At 39.5% G+C, this 19,107-nt stretch overlaps 1 protein-coding gene across 1 annotated transcript in view; it reads right to left on the bottom strand.

Annotated features, from left to right (window-relative positions):
* Positions 1–11,995: 11,995 nt before the first annotated feature.
* The window catches only part of LOC126190804 (farnesyl pyrophosphate synthase-like), a 47,711-nt gene continuing 40,599 nt past the window's right edge, over positions 11,996–19,107 (bottom strand). Inside the window, exons 6-8 of the mRNA XM_049931363.1 lie at positions 16,627–16,704; positions 16,375–16,509; positions 11,996–13,243 (exon numbers count right to left, since the gene is read on the bottom strand). Of these exons, the coding sequence (XP_049787320.1) occupies positions 13,043–13,243; positions 16,375–16,509; positions 16,627–16,704 (414 nt within the window). The 3' untranslated portion in view covers positions 11,996–13,042. The remainder of the gene's footprint in view (positions 13,244–16,374; positions 16,510–16,626; positions 16,705–19,107) is intronic.

Here is a 19,107-nt window from a genome sequence, read left to right as displayed (position 1 = left end):
CCTATTATCACAAATTTCTCCCCATAACATGTTGTCTGTATTGCTGCAGCTTCAAACAGCATTTCTGTACAGTTGTCTTCTGACCATGGAATAGTATCCTCTATTTTACTGTGTACATAGACTGCCACTGCTCCACCCTTGTGTTCATATCTGCAGAAATTTGCAACTCTTTTATATTCCTGAATGTTGTGAACATTAATTTCATTTCGTTTCAGCCCATGTTCTGACATAATAAATATATGTGGTAACTCTGCAGCTACTAGAACTTCTATCTGTTCTAATTTACTGGATGCATACTGTACATTCTGCTGCAACATTCTTATATTATTAATATTTGTGCTGATGTTTTGATTTTCTATGGCATATTTCTTTTTACCTGCTGGTACAAAAAATCCTGGTCCTTGAGATGCTTTTGCTTCTTTGTTCTCTCTCCCCTCCCGTATCTCGCCTGCGAGATGTCTGTCACAGGTTCTTCTTCTGTAGCAGCACAGCTTCTTCTGCTGGTGTTGACACTGTTTCTTCTTCTGCTGGTGATGACACTGCTTCTTTTTCTGCTGGTGATGACACTGCTTTTCCCACCTTTTCAGAGCAGAGTGTAGTTTCCTCTTCTGTTCTTTCATCTCGTGGTTGTTTTGAGTCTGATACTGGATACAGTATTGTATTTTCTATTACTTCACTCATTGACAGTGGTATAGGTCTATGTACCTGTTCTTGTGTCCTGCTAATTTTTTCTAATATTTCTTTGCGCAGAACTTGTTTACCATAGTTGTTTCTGTGTAGCCCATGCTTTATGAAATGTTCTCTCACTGAGATTGTTGCTTCAATAAATGTAACATTAGAGAAATAGCTACATATCTTCCTGAATTTTCTGTTTGTGTTGACGATTTCTCTGCTTACACATGAAGCTTCGATCAGGTCATGCCTGTGTGAAATGCTTACGACATATACATCTAAATGTATAAGTTTTTCTAACGATTTTCTTAGAGCCCTGGTTGCATTTACACTTTCGTTCTTATATACATCGTTCCCTACTCCAATAATATCACATTTGGAACCATATTTCACTGTTGTTTCCCAGTCTTGTAGAACTTCATTTAGAGGTGCACCTGGACGGGTAAAACCAGTTACTTTTAGATTATTTTGGATAGTGGCCATAATACCAGCTAAGCCTTTTCTGTGGCTAGTTGAAAATATGTAAACATCACCTTTCTTATTTTTCTCACTTGGCGCAAGATTTCGCGAATGTTTAGTATTTTCTTGCTTCTTCCAGGTACTTCTTGGAGATGTGAAATCTTTTTTCTTATTTCCCTGGTTGACTGTATCTTCATTTTTATCTAGCAGATCATATTTGTTCGTTGTTTTTAATTGGAAACGTTTTCGTTTTGTTTCACACGCCAGCTTTTTGTTGGCCTAATAAATGGCTCGTTTTCCACTTTTTGTTCTTGTTTGAGTTCATTTATTACTGTTTCCAGGTTACTTATATATTGTTTTGCACACAATAAGTCAGCCCTGTTCTAATGTAGAAACTACGTTTCCTTCGTGTACACTACCATGTTTTTGTAAATACCCATTCGCGAACAGCAGTTAATTACACCACAGGTGCATTTCATGTTTTCTTCGTCGAAACGTGAGATACACTTTGAATGAATCCATTTTTGGCACACTGAACATAGTCTAATACCATTTAAAAGTCTTTCACTACATACAATGCACTTTATATTCGCAATATAGGCGTTTTTCACGGAACCACTTACTAAAACTTCTGTGTTTTCTCAGCAAGTTACCACCACTTTAATAGTAAGTCCAGCAGATTTTACTTATCTTCAGACAGCCTGACTTTGGGTTAGTGGACCCGGAGGTTTAAGCAGACTAACTCGGTGCATTCTGGATAGCAGTAGTCAATCTAGCTTCATTTCTGAGTTTCTCATTGATGAGTAGGCTTTAGAAACTGTGGAACATAGCAACTTATCTCTCAGTGCCCTTGAAATGCCATCTGCAACTTCACTTCATCATAGAATTCACTGTAAAGGAGATCTGGACAAATTTCACTGCCTGTGACTGCATTTGAAAGCACACAGTCATTTGCCATACACACAACTGTACCTTCCGATATAAGAAAACTTGTGTGCACCCAAAGACTTCAATTAGCAGACCCAGAGGATGCTGCAGAAGATCGTCTCATTGAGTTCCTTGTGGGAGCAGATTATTACTGGAAAATCATTAAAGATTCCCCTCCGGTTCAACTATCATCATCCAGTGTTCTGGTACCTTATGCTCTAGGTTGGATTCTTAGCAGGAGTAAGTCAGTCACCTTGTGATGAGAAACTACATCAGTTTAGAGAAAATGACGCCAACAGATTATATTCTACAACATTTTTGTAATTTAGATCATGTAGGACCAAACAAGAACTCAGAATCTGAAGGAATTGGCCTTACTGCAAGGTTTTGCAACATTTCACTACATTGAGGAAGAAGGAAAAGTCTGATTTGAAGAACAACCACAACTAAGGGTGAGATTGATAAATCCACTTCAATTGTGAATGATACATTTTTTATTGCTTGACTCGTTTCAGAGACTATTGCTTCATCATTGGGTGCCACACAACACCGGAGCAGCAAGAGGAGGACCTAGCTCCCAGCACACAGCGAACTGTACAAGTGAGGCAAGTGCTTATCTCATTGCTCCGATGTTGTGTGGCACCTGATGATTGATCAATGGTCTCAAAAACTCAAGCCATCTGATTGCAATATGGCAGTCAGAATGTGTTATAAACACTACACATACAGAGGTACCAGGTGTCCACTATGACATCCATCCATTTAGTACACAGTGAAAACAGACTAACTCCCATGAAGCGGATACCTCTTCTACGGCTGGAACTTTTGGCAACGCTTCTTGGATCAAGGCTACTTCATGATTTGTCTAAGGCTGTGAGCTAAGACTTAAGTTGTGCAACACTATGGACCAAGTCGAATGTAGCCTTAGGCTCGATGCACACGGTCGATCTATTATCGCCCGATCGCAGCGTTAGTTTCTTGCGCGTTTCAGCAGTGCATGTGAAACAATGGAGCGGCGCATACTAGGCGCCAGGCGGTAGTGATGCAAAATAGCTGCGAGATCACGATGAGCGAATTGCGCTCACCAGCCACTGCTCTGTTAACAGCGATCTCGCCGATCGTCGCGGAGCAGCAGTCGCTGCATGTGAATGGGGCAGCACGCACATGTTCGCAACCACACCAACAGCTGCAGTCAGCCTGCCTTGGATGCAACCGCTTTCAACGTCGAATTGTTTATTGAAGAGGCAAAAAATACTCAGAAACTTGGGAAATTTCTCGCAAGGAGTATCACGATCAAGTTAAGAAGAAAGCCGTTTGGTTTCAAGTGTGTGAAGAGTTTTGTGAGGGTTTTGCTGCGAAACCAGATCTGGAGAAAAATGATATAGGTAAGTATCATTGTTAAAGTATTTTGTTTTTGTGTGCTAGTGGTGGAGCTTTTGCTCGAATGTGGGCATTCAAAACTTGAAATAGCGTTAAGCAACAAATGCTTTGTGCTCCCTGGGAAGAGCCCCTCATCTCAATAAACAAATCTCCAGTTAATAATGAAAGTTTAAAATAAATTTTGTTACTTCAGCTTTATTGTATTGCAGCCACAAACTACATAATTGCACACATTTCAATAGTGACATAAATGAAATCGTCTTTCACACTCGACAATACATTGCTTCACTGTTCACTATGATTGATACCGACCAGATTTAAATACATTCCTCTTGCCATGGTACTTTCCCAGCATTGTTTATGAAGTAATCAGCGAAAACATTTCTTCTAGCATTAAGTGAACTTCCTACTTGGGTCGTTGGAACTTTATTGCCCAGATCACATAGGCCCTGTATACTTAAAGTGTCTTCAAAGTTATAGCCATCTCTGTAACGACAGCAGTTGTGAAGGACACAGCAACATTTGATGATGCTAACGGTGAAGTTCAGCTTAACATTGATAGATGTGTGAAATATTCACTCATCGTGCTCGGAGATATGTGGAGTGCGCTTTTGGTATTCGGACGACAGAATACCAAATGCACACTCCACATATCTCCAAGCACGGCTTAAACAGTAGTTAAAGATGCGTTTCTTGTAGGAGAGGAAAGTTCCAATGTAGGGTCTCATGACGATATTAGAACGAGAAAACGCTTCATCCCCAATAACGTAAAGGGCACAGAAAGTTCTGTAGTTCCTGGTAGAGGTTGTCCTTTTGGTGGGCTTGCTTGGCCACTTTCTAATAGTTTATACAACTTAGAGTTTTCGAAGATAGTACTATCCGATTCTCTACCACGAGATCCAACTTCAACATAGTTGAACAAATAGTTTGCATCTGTAACTACGAACACAACTACAGAATGGAATTTCTTATAGTTGTAGAACTGAGAACCACTGAAATCTGGTTTAACTATTCTCACATGCTTGCTATCTAAGCAGTTCGGGAAGTCTGCATGCTTTTCAAATCTCTTGGCATTTTTCAGTCACCTTTCATCTATAAATTTTGGTGTACTCTCTTCACGCAAGACTTCCCACATAGCTTTGCAAACTTTCCTTACTATTGTACACGGTGTTGTGTGACCGATTCTGTATTGATAATGTAGGTCAATTACATTACAGCCACTACCCAGGTATCTGCAAAAGATCAATATTAACTTAATAATAGTAATAATAATAATAATAATACTGTGTGTTTAGTAGCACCCCATTACACAAAAGTTTGTCTTTTGTTACAGGTTCAAAATTCATGAAAAGGTGGAAGGGTACTAACAATTCCTTCATTAAATGTGAAAGGAAATGCACAAAATCATGGCAAGGAGGATTTCGTCTACAAGGTATATATACGCCCGTCATCTGTCGTTCCTTACGACCACAATAGATCCAGGTCCCACGCAAACTAGTGTCAATGATGATGGGGTGGCTGGTAGTGAAACTGCGGATGAATTGACAGCAGAAACACCATCACCTGCACAGAATGAGCCTTTGAAAAATTTGGATACTGCACCTGCTTCCAAACGATGCAGAATAATTGAAGATTCTTCATTAAAATTTATGAATACTCCAGTACCGTCAGCTTCACCCGGAGCACTGGATGATGACAAATTACTTTTTGAGTCACTGGTTTCTGCAGTTAAAACATTGCCTTTTGACGTTAAAATGGAGTTTAGATGCGAGGTGATGAATTAATTGCAGAAGTTCAGAAACAAGACTGAAACTTTCCAATTTAGTGCTCCGTAATGTCCTCAACAAAGGCAATCTATTGATCTTTCTGCACACTGCAACAATCAAGCGAGTGTGTTGTCTCGTGGTTCGCCTACCCGGACTCACGCACATGCCAGTTCCCAGCAACACCATGGCTAGCCCTTCCTCCTACAGCAGCATGTGTGTGACAACAGGAAGTGAGGATTCTGTAGAAATTTTTGATATCCATACTCAACAAGTATAGAAAAGAGCGGTATTTCTAAGTGTGTTTATAATTATTTTTCGAATAAATATTTTGTTTTGAGATGTGTGTCTGTTGTTCGACTGCGCTTTACGTATTCTTGTATTACACTGAAGTTTCTGCACAACATTGTTTAATTACTTTACAACTGGAATGAGATTTCCGCTCTGCAGCGGAGTGTGCGCTGATATGAAACTTTCTGGCAGATTAAAACTGTGTGCCGGACCGAGACTCGAGCTCGGGACCTTTGTCTTTCGCGGGAAAGTGCTCTACCGACTGAGCTACCCAAGCATGACTCGCGCCCCGTCCTCACAGCTTTACTTCTACCGGAACCTCGTCTCCTACCTTCCAAACTTAACAGAAGCTCTCCTGCGACCTTGCAGAACTAGCATTCCTGAAAGAAAGGATATTGCGGAGACATGGCTTAGCCACAGCCTGGGGGATGTTTCCAGAATGAGATTTCCACTCTGCAGCGGAGTGTGCGCTGACATGAAACTTTCTGGCAGATTAAAACTGTGTGTCGGACCAAGACTCGAACTCGGGACCTTTGCCTTTCGTGGGCAAGTGCTCTACCAACTGAGCTACCCAAGCATGACTCACGCCCCGTCCTCACAGCTTTACTTCTGCCAGTACCTCGTCTCCTAACAGAAAGGCCAAAGGTACCGAGTTCGTCTCGGTCCGGCACAGTTTTAATCTGCCAGAAAGTTACTTTACAACTATTTATGCAAAATATTTCGACTACCGGTACTCCTAATCTACTGATGTTAGTTATGATGCTTTATATCAAAATACATTAGTAATATCCAATATACAGTAATACAATAACAATATCATTGATATAAGAATAACATTTACAGTTATAATCCAGTTCACTATATTTTAGCTTTAGAATAAAATAATTCACATGGTGTGAATACTTAAATACTTTCTGCTTACCTCAAAGTCACAGCCAACATTTCTTGAGGTGAAACTGAAAGCCTCATCACAGATTCTATGCTTTTTATGAATGACTTCAGTTTCACTGTTAATTCATCAAACGACTGTACAGTCATTCGAAAATAATTAAATAATTTAGTTTCATCTTCATGTAAATCTGTACACAGAGTCACAAACACACCTTTCAGCAGTCGTGAACTAATGAACCAAAAAAAAATCGCTGATATCGAAATAAGTGTCCAAGGAATAGAAAAGCTACTGAAATCACTCAACAGAGGAAAGTCCACTGGACCTGACGGGATACCAATTTGATTCTGCACAGAGTACCCGAAAGAACTTGCCCCCTTCTAATAGCCGTGTACCGCAAGTCTCTATAGGAACGGAAGGTTCCAAATGATTGGAAAAGAGCACAGGTAGTCCCAGTTTTCAAGAAGGATCGTCGAGAAGATGCGCAAAACTATAGGCCTATACCTCTGACATCGATCTGTTGTAGAATTTTAGAACATGTTTTTTGCTCGCGTATTGTCATTTCTGGAAACCCAGAATCTACTCTGTAGGAATCAACATGGATTCCGGAAACAGGGATCGTGTGAGACCCAATTTGCTTTAATTGTTCATGAGACCCAGAAAATATTAGATACAGGCTCCCAGGTAGATGCCATTTTCCTTGACTTCCGGAAGGCGTTCGATACAGTTCCACACTGTCACCTGGTAAAAAAAGTAAGAGCCTACGGAATATCAGACCAGCTGTGTGGCTGGATTGAAGAGTTTTTAGCAAACAGAACACAGCATGTTGTTCTCAATGGAGAGACGCCTAAAGACGTTAAAGTAACCTCTGGCGTGCCACAGGGGAGTGTTATGGGACCATTGCTTTTCACAATATATATAAATGACCTAGTAGATAGTGTTGGAAGTTCCATGCGGCTTTTCGCGGATGATGCTGTAGTATACAGAGAAGCTGTAGCATTAGAAAATTGCAGCGAAATGCAAGAAGATCTGCAGCAGGCACTTGGTGCAGAGAGTGGCAACTGACCCTTAACATACACAAATGTAATATATTGCGAATACATAGAAAGAAGGATCCTTTATTTTATGATTAAATGATAGTGGAACAAACACTGGTAACAGTTACTTCTGTAAAATATCTGGGAGTATGCGTACGGAACGATTTGAAGTGGAATGATCATATAAAATTAATTGTTGGTAAGGCGGGTGCCAGGTTGAGATTCATTGGGAGAGTCCTTAGAAAATGTAGTCCATCAACAAAGGAGGTGGCTTACAAAACACTCATTCGACCTATACTTGAGTATTGCTCATCTGTGTGAGATCCATACCAGATCAGGTTGACAGAGGAGATAGAGAAGATCCAAAGAAGAGCGGCGCGTTTGGTCACAGTGTTATTTGGTAAATGTGATAGCATTACGGAGATGTTTAGCAAACTCAAGTGGCAGACTCTGCAAGAGAGGCACTCCGCATCGCGGTGTAGCTTGCTGTCCAGGTTTCAAGAGGGTGCGTTTCTGGATGAGGTATCGAATATATTGCTTCCCCCTACTTATACCTCCCGAGGAGATCATGAATGTAAAATCAGAGAGATTCGAGCGCGCACGGAGGCTTTCCGGCAGTCGTTATTCCCGTGAACCATACGCGAGTGAAACAGGAAAGGGAGGTAATGACAGTGGCGCGTAAAGTGCCCTCAGCCACACACCGTTGGGTGGCTTGCGGAGTATAAATGTAGATGTGAACCCAAAACCTCCTGTTGCGTTGCTTGATGTATTTGTAAACAATATAAGCAAACATTGCCTGCTTTCTTCTGCATACGCCCATACTGGTTGGCTCCCAATCTAGTTAGTACTGCTGCGGAATAGTGCAGCGTGCAGTCATAGCGTCGAGTATGGCGCGTTGTAATTCGTTGCGGCCACAAGACTTGAGACTGGAAACAGGTATGGCTTTCCTCCCAGCATTAAAAACAATTTGGGTATGTAAGCTATATTTCTTACGCAGCATTATATGCCGTAAAATGCCCCAAACGCAAACTGGCCAGCAACTACATTTTTCACTACAAACTTTTCAAAATATGTGCGGTGTCTTACTTTTAAGTATCACAATAACTATGAGAAATAATGAAAAGAAAACCAGTTCACTGTCAAGCTGAGATTTCTGGATATAACATATGAAAAAGTCATTTCGTTTTACCTAATAGTTTTCTCAAAATCGACTGAGAAGGACTCTGTAGCAGAGAATGTACGCAATTCTAAAGGAGTGGTTTTTATTCTTTTACACGGAAGTGAAAGTTTTATTGAGAAACTAAGTACAGATATAGATGTAGTTTTGCTTCATCTACATAAAACAATTTTTTTTTAACGCCAATCGGATGACTTGAAATTTCACTCCCTGTTGCGCGATTATCGCTGCGATGCCGTGTGTGCAGTGGAATAGTTTTGATGCCGTGATCTCCTACGAGCACGCGTGGCTGTTTCTTGCCCATGTGCATCGAGCCTTAGGAAGGATACAACATGAACGTAATCAGTGGAACACCTTATGTTTTGGAAACACAAAGACTTAACGAATCCATCTTAGTGAAGACACTGCCTGGATGAGGAAAACTCATCACATCTACTCTTCAGAAGTACAACTGCGGCAAACTTTAATATGCTAGTATATTCTTGCATGGGCCTGCTTGGTTAACAAAGAACTGAACACAGTGGCCATGATTTATACAGATAAAAGACAATTCATTATCAGAAAAGAGATTAAGAGACCAAGTCATTGTGGTGAAAACAATACTCCATATTTCAACAGCTACACCATATACTAACTACCAGAAACTGTTGCAAATCACAAATTGGATATTTCACTCCAAACTGCAGTTAACAGAACAGGACACCTAAAGAACTGACAGTATCAGCCTTCCATGAAGCACATACTAACTGGATTCAGGTTGTTCAACAAAAACATTTCATGGTCGAACTGCGTGCTCTGCGCAACAACTTGCCTCTGCCACAAAATTCTAAGATAATTCATTTCAACCCACTTTTGAACAATGGTCTTATTTGTTTCGGTGGCTGTCTGCGGTTCATGGAATTACCACCACCACCACCACCACCACCACCACCACCACCCATTTCTTCTCAAAGGACGTTATCATTTCACCCTCTTACTGACCCAGCAGACTCACATTTGTATGTAACATTTTGGACTGAACATAGTGTTACCTGAACGAAGAACAGAATTCTGGATTCTTAAAGCTTGACAGGCAATTAAAAATCTTCTAAACTGATTCCTGCCTTCCAACATAATGGAGGCTCACTTTGCTCAACAGAGGCTCTGTTACCAGCTGAACAAGTCGCACCATTGAAATCATTTTAAGTCAAAGGGACTTAATTTTCTGGCCTTCATAACTCGAGCATGGACATAGAAGGAAGAAGGCACATAGTGCTCTATCCTCATGTGCTTTGTACCTGGAACTATGCTCAGAAATGTCAGCTGACAGCTTTCCTTGAGCACTACAAAGGGTTGTGGGAAGATGATGAGTGCCCAGCACAATTTACGCTGACAGCACTACCACCTTCCATTCCATGAACAAAGAGCTGGAGCTCTAGCAGGCTCTCGTGGCAAATGATGCACAACTATCTAACACAGCAATCTACCACATAGAAATTCATTGCTCCAGATGCGCCTTGGTGAGAATAGGTCTTAGGATCTGTCAAATGCTGCCCAAGGAAGGTTTTAGAACAGTTGCAGCTAGATGTAGAAGGTCTCGTAGCATAGGAGTAGCAATAAATTCAAGACCGATTACATGAGGGGAGGGGAATCAGCCACTGATGCAAGCACCTTTACTTGGAGGTGATCGACTCACAACACTGCCTACAAGTCCTGAATCACCAGAAGGAATTTGTTGAAGGAGTTTCACCAACAACAGTAGGTGATAAAACACTTCTGAAACAGGTGGAAGAAGAGTAACTAATCCTGCTTAAAAACTTCCATGTAGATCATTAATCAAGAAGAAATTCAGTAAAGACTCCAGCTGGGTTGCGTTATTATTCTACATAGGAGGATGTTTGTCCACACACGTCTTTGTGAGGAAAGAGATCGAAAGATACAAATGCAAACCAATGAACTTCAGAAGAGTCCATAACCTTGCATCCTGTTCAACTGGTTATCCCTCTAAAAGCTGGCCAGTGTTGGGAGTATGTTTCGGGTTGTGCTCATAATTATACACACTCTTACAATATTGATTATCTGTGACTTGATCTGCATTACCTACTCCATGACATACATTCCTTTAGGGAGAAATAAATTAGTGTTATATTGGAATCATGGTGGTGTGTGTCCGCGTAGGGCGACAGACATGTTTCAAAACACAGTCTTAATTTATCAATTTGCCAGCAAGGTTTATTTTATTTTGTATTTGACAGTACTGAGTGAATTATACTTAAATAAGGTGAATTATAATGAATCAATGGAAAATCCAGGATGGAATGTAACAATGTTAGAGAAGGAAAGTTGCTATTCACCATACAGTGGAGATGCTAAGTCGCGATAGGCGCAACAAAAAGATTAACACAATTATAGCTTTCGGCCATTAAGGCCTTTGTAGCATCTCCACTATATGGAGAGTAGCAACTTTCTTTCTCTAATATTGTGAATTATAAAGAAATATATCTAAAAATAATGTATCTGGGTAAGAGGTTAATTTCAAGTTGTTGATACGTCAGTGCATTTGGAAGGTGCATGGCATATTGTTAGAAATCATCTCAGTATTTCTCTGGAACGGTTAGAAAATGTAAATCTTCATGGCTGCGAAAGGTAACAATCCTCATTAAACCAACAATATTTTAGATTATAAATGCCACCTATTTAATCGTGTTGTGACAATTATTATTAAATAGTTCTTAACTAAACTTCAAACACACACACACACACACACACACACATACACACACACGAACAGAAGAGGTATCTGCTTCTTATTTTCACTGAATAGATTTCACTTGTCCTATCCTGTTATCGTCAGTGTGTTGTACAGTGACCCAGCCTTTCCTAAATGCATGACACCACTGCTGCACTTTCCTTCACTCATTCTTGAAGATGAATACATGCCACCTAGTTCAGTGTATATTTCAATCCCATCATTGATTGGAATTCATATGTGGCTAGAATGTTTATTTTTGCACATATTTTAATTTACTGTTATACATACGGAAACCAACCACCATCTGAAGAATTTTGGCTACTTGTACAATCTTACCACTGCAGAGAGGCAATAAACCCACACTTTTGAGATATGCATTTTATGTGTAATAATGGCGAAGAGGAACATGGTGTTCTCAGTAAGAAAGCATGCATTTGGTATGAGGAAACAGGCTTAAATTTCAAGTGTCCACGTTAGTTACTGGCAGGACGCAACTGTATAAGTTGATCGACTAAGGCAAATTATTCTGTGTGATTCTTTCAAGATTCCAGAACAACAGTACACATATAAGGTCCATATCTACACAACAATGCACTTAATTAAGAACTGTATTTGTGCAGTTATTTTTCTCACATATTTATGCAAAAAAAAAAAAAAATATTTTCTATAAAAAACAGTTTTTATTACAAAATTTTATTTACAAGTACAAAACACACAAGAACCTACAGCACATTTACTACAAAAATACTGTTGTATTTCTTCATTGGCTATAAACATTCTCACTTGTTAAATGGCTCCAGTCCATTTAGCTGAACCATTCACCTAAGAAAGAACACACACTCAGTATTTCAAAACAGAAATAATTAAGTCAAACTTTGACACAAGCTGTTCCAGCAATCACCTGCACCTGTGTGAATTATCAGGACCACGGAACTCAATAGAACAGAGAAAATGAAACAACTGAAACAAAATTCGTATCAATCTACAGTTCATCATTGGAATACCATTGGGAAACAAAATCTGACTCTGGAATTGGCTGCATCTGAATTACTTTCTTAAATCTAGACATTTTAGCTCAAACAATAGTCACGTTTCACGTGCATCTTGTTGACACAGCCATAACAAGAACTTTGTTATAAAACATATTTACAATTATAAATTTAGCAGCTGTTTTGGAAACTCAAAAACTCACACACATCACAATAATTTGACTTACGTTTCTGTATGTTAGCAAGGCAATCGTAATTTTCAGAAACACATCCAGTCTTTGCTCTCATGCAATGTTTAAATATTCGTTAATTTCATTACTAATTAAATACAAGCACTTACAGTTGTACAAGGGGCAAGATAAATACTTTACAGTTTTGAATGTACCAGATACTCACTCTTAGTACTTTATTTCACATGTGTAACACAAAATGTGAAACAGTGAAATAGCAACAAGGGATGCAGCCTCTTGCTGGAACACGATTCTCCAAATTTTTTAAAACTGAACAACAAAAGTTGTTTGCAGGGTGCCCAACATTAAGATTGTTAGCTTACTGCAGTTATATTTAAGTTCTAATGACTTATAAATTTAGATACCAGTATTATAGTATTATCTTATATCTGAGAGTGAGGCAAAAGAAAAGCTACTATACATAGCTCTTACAATCACATTGTTTCTCATTATTGTGCTCAAAGGCTTATTTCAACAATACATTTACAATGATTATTTTAACATTCCCGCCTATATATTTTCTCCATGAACTTGAAGAACAACTGGTGAGGCAGTCCGCGTGACATTTGTTGAATGTGTGTGCTGATAATGTTATAGCTCTCTTCTTCATAAATAGCATAGGTTGTTGGTATTCCTAGTTGCTCATATAGCTCCTTGACGGCAGCTACTTTTTCAGGGTCTTTGGAGGCATAACATTCCTACAAAGGAACAGTGACAGTAAAATTACTTGAATCTACCAAATCTTCAGTATAGTTGAATATAAAAATAAAGCATAATCACAAATAAACCATATCTGAACACTCCAAACATAAAAGTGAAAATGAAAATACAACGGAGATACAAATGAATGAAAGTCAAATAAAATATAGAAGCACTTGCAGAGCGGCTGATATCAACACAAGACACTTGGAGTCAACAAACCTTTGTGATACAAACTACAATTTTCTTTCTTTATGTCCAGTGTCACACGTGAAACAAAATCTACTAGTTTTCGGAATCCTTTGGCTTATAGATAAGTGAACAGTCTTAAAGCTTAACAAGCTATGTCTTCAGCAATTTAATATCTCTACCAACAATTTATATTCAGAGCTGTTGCTTATCATCTGTCTATGTACAATTTAAGTGTCTGAAGACATCACTAATTAATATCAGTTTCAGTATGAATAATTTAATCTCTATATATAAAAGGCAAGTCCTGACTGACTCATCATCGCCCAGCCCAAACTGCTAAGGAGAGAAACTTGAAGTTTGGAGAGGGTGTGGATCTTGTACTGTAGGCATCGTTTAAGAAGGGATGGTCCAAAAATCCCATCCCTAAGGGGTGAAAAAAAGGGATGAAAGTCTTTTTGAAAGTATGTCACTACAAAGGGAATTTTGAAGATAGAACTACAAAAACTGGAATTTTGGTGTTTCAGCAGGTTTGGGAATTCAATCATTGAGGGAGTAAAACAGTGGGTGAAAGTGTTTTCAAAATAAATAATTCCTGAAGAACTAATAAAGGATTTTTAAGGCTACATCTAAGACAATTGGTATTCGACTTCTCAATCAGAAATTTTAAAAAAATACATATTTGAATGTTTCTGGAACTTCAACCCCTAAGGAAGTGCAATAGAGGATAAAAATTTTTAAGAAAATATTTCATTACATTAAAGAAATTATAAAGGTAAATTTATGAAAATTGGTATCTTACTTCTCGATTAGGTGTATGAGGTGTGATGGGGAAGTTTTAAGAAAGGGCTTGTAATTGTATAATGGTGGTACTTACATGCTACTGTGATGCATCTCCTACAAAATAGTCTCCTTCTGACTGAACACACCGACTCCAACGGTATTTCCACTTTTGGAAACATCCTTGGAATTTTTTTTTTTTTCCTGAAGTGTGTCAAGGACTCACTCCGTATTTGCCAGGATGTCTTAAATCGAGTCAAATCGCTTCCCTTTCAGTGAAAATTTCAGTTTAGGAAACAGGTAGAAGTCCACAGGGGTCAGGGGAATACGGGGGTGTGGAAGCACAGGAATTTTAAATTTGGTCAAAAATTCAAAGATGGAGAAGGCACGATGAGCCGGAACATTGTCACGGTGTAGCACCCAACTCCTGTCTTTCCACAATGCAGGTGTTTTCTTCTGCACCTTTTCGCACAAACGCTCCAGTACACATTTGTAGTATTCCTGGTTAATTGTCTGTCCTCCAGGGGTAAATTCATTTTGCACAATACCGGTAGAATCGGGGGGGGAAAAAAAAAATCACCTTTGACCGACTTCGTACTTTTTTCGATCATGGTGAACCTAGAGCCTTCCACTGCGTAGACTGCACTTCGGTTTCAGGATCATATCCATATACCCATGATTCATCACCTGTAATTACCCTATTTAACAAATCTGGGTCCGACTAATCCGTTCTTGACACACTTCAAGTTAGTATTGTCTCTGGTCATTTGACAACACCTTTGGAATGAATTTTGGGAACACTCAATGCTTGTTCAGATCTTCAGTTATAATTGACTGAACTACATAGAAACTTAAATTAAGTTCATCAGCAATCTCCCTAATTGTAAGTCCATGATCTGAGCGCACTACATCGTGAACTTTCACAACATTTTCATTCGTTTTTGAGGTGGAAGGATGACTGGACTGTAATTCATTTTCAAATGATTTGCGGCCATTTTTAAAATGTTTGACTGGCCCATACAATTATCTCCAAAAGCTGTTTTTAATAGTTCGTAAGTCTCAGAAGCTGATTTCCTGGTTTTAAAACAAAATTTCACACAAACTTGTTGCTCCATTTGTAAGGTGGCTATAATTTTGCACCTTACAAGAACTCATCCACATACTTTGCTGTGATCTACAAACACAATTAGGTATCATGTCATAGGTTGTACATCATATATATGAATACATAAAGGAGACTGACATTGTCAGGTACGTCTTGTAAATAATTGTTCATGATTATTGCATGAAAGGTGACGGAGTGGCTTTATTATAAAAATGGCATAATGAATGATTGCCTATACTGGTAGAGGTTGGAACGCTCGTGGAGAAGAAATGGCAGGCAGAACTCAAGCTCTGGGTGGAAGGCCCGCACAGGTGTTGGTCCTGCTTCAACACAGGAAGTAGCTAGATGGACGTTGTGACACCTGAGCTCTGGAGCACAATAGGGTGACGGCCAGCCGCTACTGTAATAGGGGCCAGAAGGATAACCGGATAATACTACTGAATGCTGAAAATCTTGGATGCAGGTGAGAGGAACAAAGAAGCGGCACCTCGGAAACCATGCAGGCTGGTTTATTTCCCAGGATTTTTACTCAGAAGCGTACCATTGAACGAGTATAGGTTTTTCCTCACAAACTTTCTGCACTGGATGACAAAAGACTAAAAATATGGTTGGTCGGCATTTGGAAGAATCTGTAGAGAGGGAGAATATTCCGTGGTTTCAGGAATATGGTTAGTTTTCGGAATTACGATGGTGGGGAGCCAAGCCTTACTGGGAAACCAGCACTGAAGAGACATAGTCTTCCGTTGTGAGCGCCCGTGTGTGACACTAGTAGCAGATACATTCTTAAAACTTTCTAATCACACCCCGTAAAGAAATATTTGTTAGGGGATGAAAACTGCTATGCAAGAATGCAAGGGGCATGATTAACAAAGACTTTGGACTCCATCTACCAGAGTCACTTTTTGCGTGGAAATGTTAGAAGATGTTGCAATTTGTGAACAACATAAAATTCGATTAAACAAAAACAAATAAAATATCTGCTGGCCATACTGTCTATGTGAGTGAAGCAGCTGGCACTAAGCTAGTGTAACAGTAAACGTATACGTAATATCAAACCTCAAAAAATGCTCTCTGCTCTGGGGTTGCTCGTTGTAATGCAACGACAGCTAACCAAGAGCATTTCCCATCAGCAATGTCGCTTCCAACTTTTCCTGTTATTTCTGGATCACCAAAGCAGTCCAAGAAGTCATCCTGCAAAATAAAAAAAGTGGTATTTTTGGCCAAAGTGTGTACACTAGCAAATGAATATAATTCAATTATTACATAGTTACTTCAAAGTACTGTATTTATAAATTCAAGTCAACTTACTTGAACCTGGAAAAAATGACCCATTTCCAACAGAATTGTTTTTGCTTGTCTGTGCATTTCCTCATCATTGTAACCAGCCTGCAATAACAGAAAAATTACTTACTTTACAAAAAATATTATTAAGAAACAAAAATGAAGATAGGCAGCAACTCAAATTCATCTGATTGACATATAGGCCACAGATACAGCTAACAGCACACACAATTTCACTAACTTCGAAGCACATGCTATTCTCTTGGTGAAACAACAATGACATATGGGAAGGTTTTGAGTGTACAGGGCAAGAATGGGGTGGGGAAGTAATGTGGGGAATAAGATGAGATACAGGATGCTGTCACTGACAGTAAGATGATCAGGACAGTACACAATAACAATCACAGAACTGGCAGATGGGGCAAAAAGGAGTAACAGAAAGAGAATGTTGGCAAAAGAGAATATGGGGTCTGGAGTGGATAAAGATGAGAGAGAAAATATTAAGAGCAAAGAAGTTTTGGCACAAGGAATTGTGAGAACGAAGAATGTGCTACAGGAAGAGTTCCCAAAGGACCTGGGTGATATTGGTGGTAGAGAGATTCACATGCCATGGGTTCTAAAGTAACTGCTGAGGTGTGCAACATGTTCAGTAACTAGGTGGTTGATTTTGCCATTAGCTACAGTTTGGGATTGTTATCATACACAATTGAAAGACTGTACAGTAAATGCAACGAAGCTAGTATACATTATAGCTCCTTTTAGACGTGGCTCTAACTTTTGACAGGATAGGAAATTTCTGTGAGTCAACTGCAGTCAGGAGTCTGACAATGGGTTTATGGGACAGATTTTAGAATTGGGAACTGGGTCTTCTCCAAGGGAATGACTGATGGAGTGCAGGATTAGAAGCAAAGGTGGCACAGCAATGGACTAGAATATTGTGTAAGTTGGTTAAAGAGTAGTAGGCTACTGTTTTGGGTAATGATTGTAGGAATTTGAGTAGAGTATCTCTTATATTTAGGAATGTCAGGAGGTAACTGAAATCCTGGTGAAGGATTTGGCTGAGTTTCTAAAAGCCTGGTAGGTATTGGATTACAAGAGGCATACTGCTTGGTACTGGTTCATCAAGGTGACTGATTTATTTTGTGCCACAAGAAAAAATGGTGCAAGAAATGTGTTTGTGGACTAAATGAGGAAGTTATGAGCTATCTCTGAGGGTTCTGATGAGGTAATTGGAGTATATGATTAACTCATACTTCATGGTGCCCATGGGTCTCAAGGCTGAGGTAGGGGCTTTCTGATGATTACATGTGTCAAACTGGAAGCCTTGTTGGTGTGAGGTGAGTTTGAACTGCCAAATGATTCTATTTGTCCATCTGAGAGGTGTATAACAATACCTAGGAAGATAGCTTGTACGTCTGAGGAGGACAACACATAATAAATTTTCTGCAGGCAAGGGCAAAGGTCCCATTATCATAAGCACATTTTATAAAAACCAATGAATCTGAAACAGACAAGAGGTTGAAGGTGTTGACTGGAAGAGAAGAGCAAATATTATGAAAAGATCAGCCCCATCATATTTGAAGAAACAATACCAGAATATGGATTGTTAAGTTTAAGAAAGTCATGTTAAACACATCTCAATAGCTGGACATTCATCTGATCTTTGTTCCTCCCAACTTTGAGTCCAGTATCTTAAACACTACATTACTTTTCTTTGTGTGCTGAGTATTTATGATGAATTCCTGTTTGCACCATCAGACAGCTTCATGTAAGATGGTTCCATGCAGTTGTCCATGATAATTTCATGGACTTACATGTAGATCTGGCATTCAAAGGAATAAAACTTTATGGCTAGAATGTGGTCGGTGAAAAGGATCAGGAATGATGTGATGCCTTTTGTCAGGACACTGGGAATGGTAGCCCTCTGTGGCATTGTCATGGGCATGTGGAGACACTGGTGTAAAAGAACATTGCATCCACAGTGAGTAGCAAGGAGTCTTGTGGTAACAGGACAGAAGCTGTACAAATTCAGTGGATGAAGTAATTAGTGTCTTAAATGTAAGTTGGAAGATCGCAGGCAATTGGTTAAAACTGTTAGTCATGAAAGGCTGGGGATCTTTCTGTGAGAGCACTGCAATTAGGTACAATGGGACAATCACTAGGAAGGTTCATGGATTTGGATTTGTGTAGCTTTGGAACCGTTAATAGATGAGCACACATGGGGCTGTCGTTATGAGGTGGGAGATGGATTCACATGACAGGTTTTGGAATGGATGCAATGTTTCGGGGAACTATTGGAGGTCACATTGGACTTCTTGGTACGCACTAAAAGTGAAAGTGTCAGAAAGACGGTGGAGACCCTCAATCACTTAGCAACTGCAATTCAGCCCTTGTTTGAGGAGGAAGGTGCAGGCAGATTGGAGGTGAAAAATTCGAAGAAGATTACCAGGGGGAAGCTGTCTGGAAGGGGGAGGAGGACCATTATTGGAGAACAGTTGAAATGTCCGT

The sequence above is a fragment of the Schistocerca cancellata genome, chromosome 6, assembly GCF_023864275.1.
Source record: "Schistocerca cancellata isolate TAMUIC-IGC-003103 chromosome 6, iqSchCanc2.1, whole genome shotgun sequence".
Taxonomy (NCBI): Eukaryota; Metazoa; Arthropoda; class Insecta; order Orthoptera; family Acrididae; genus Schistocerca; species Schistocerca cancellata.
This window is presented reverse-complemented; position numbering and strand designations above follow the sequence as displayed.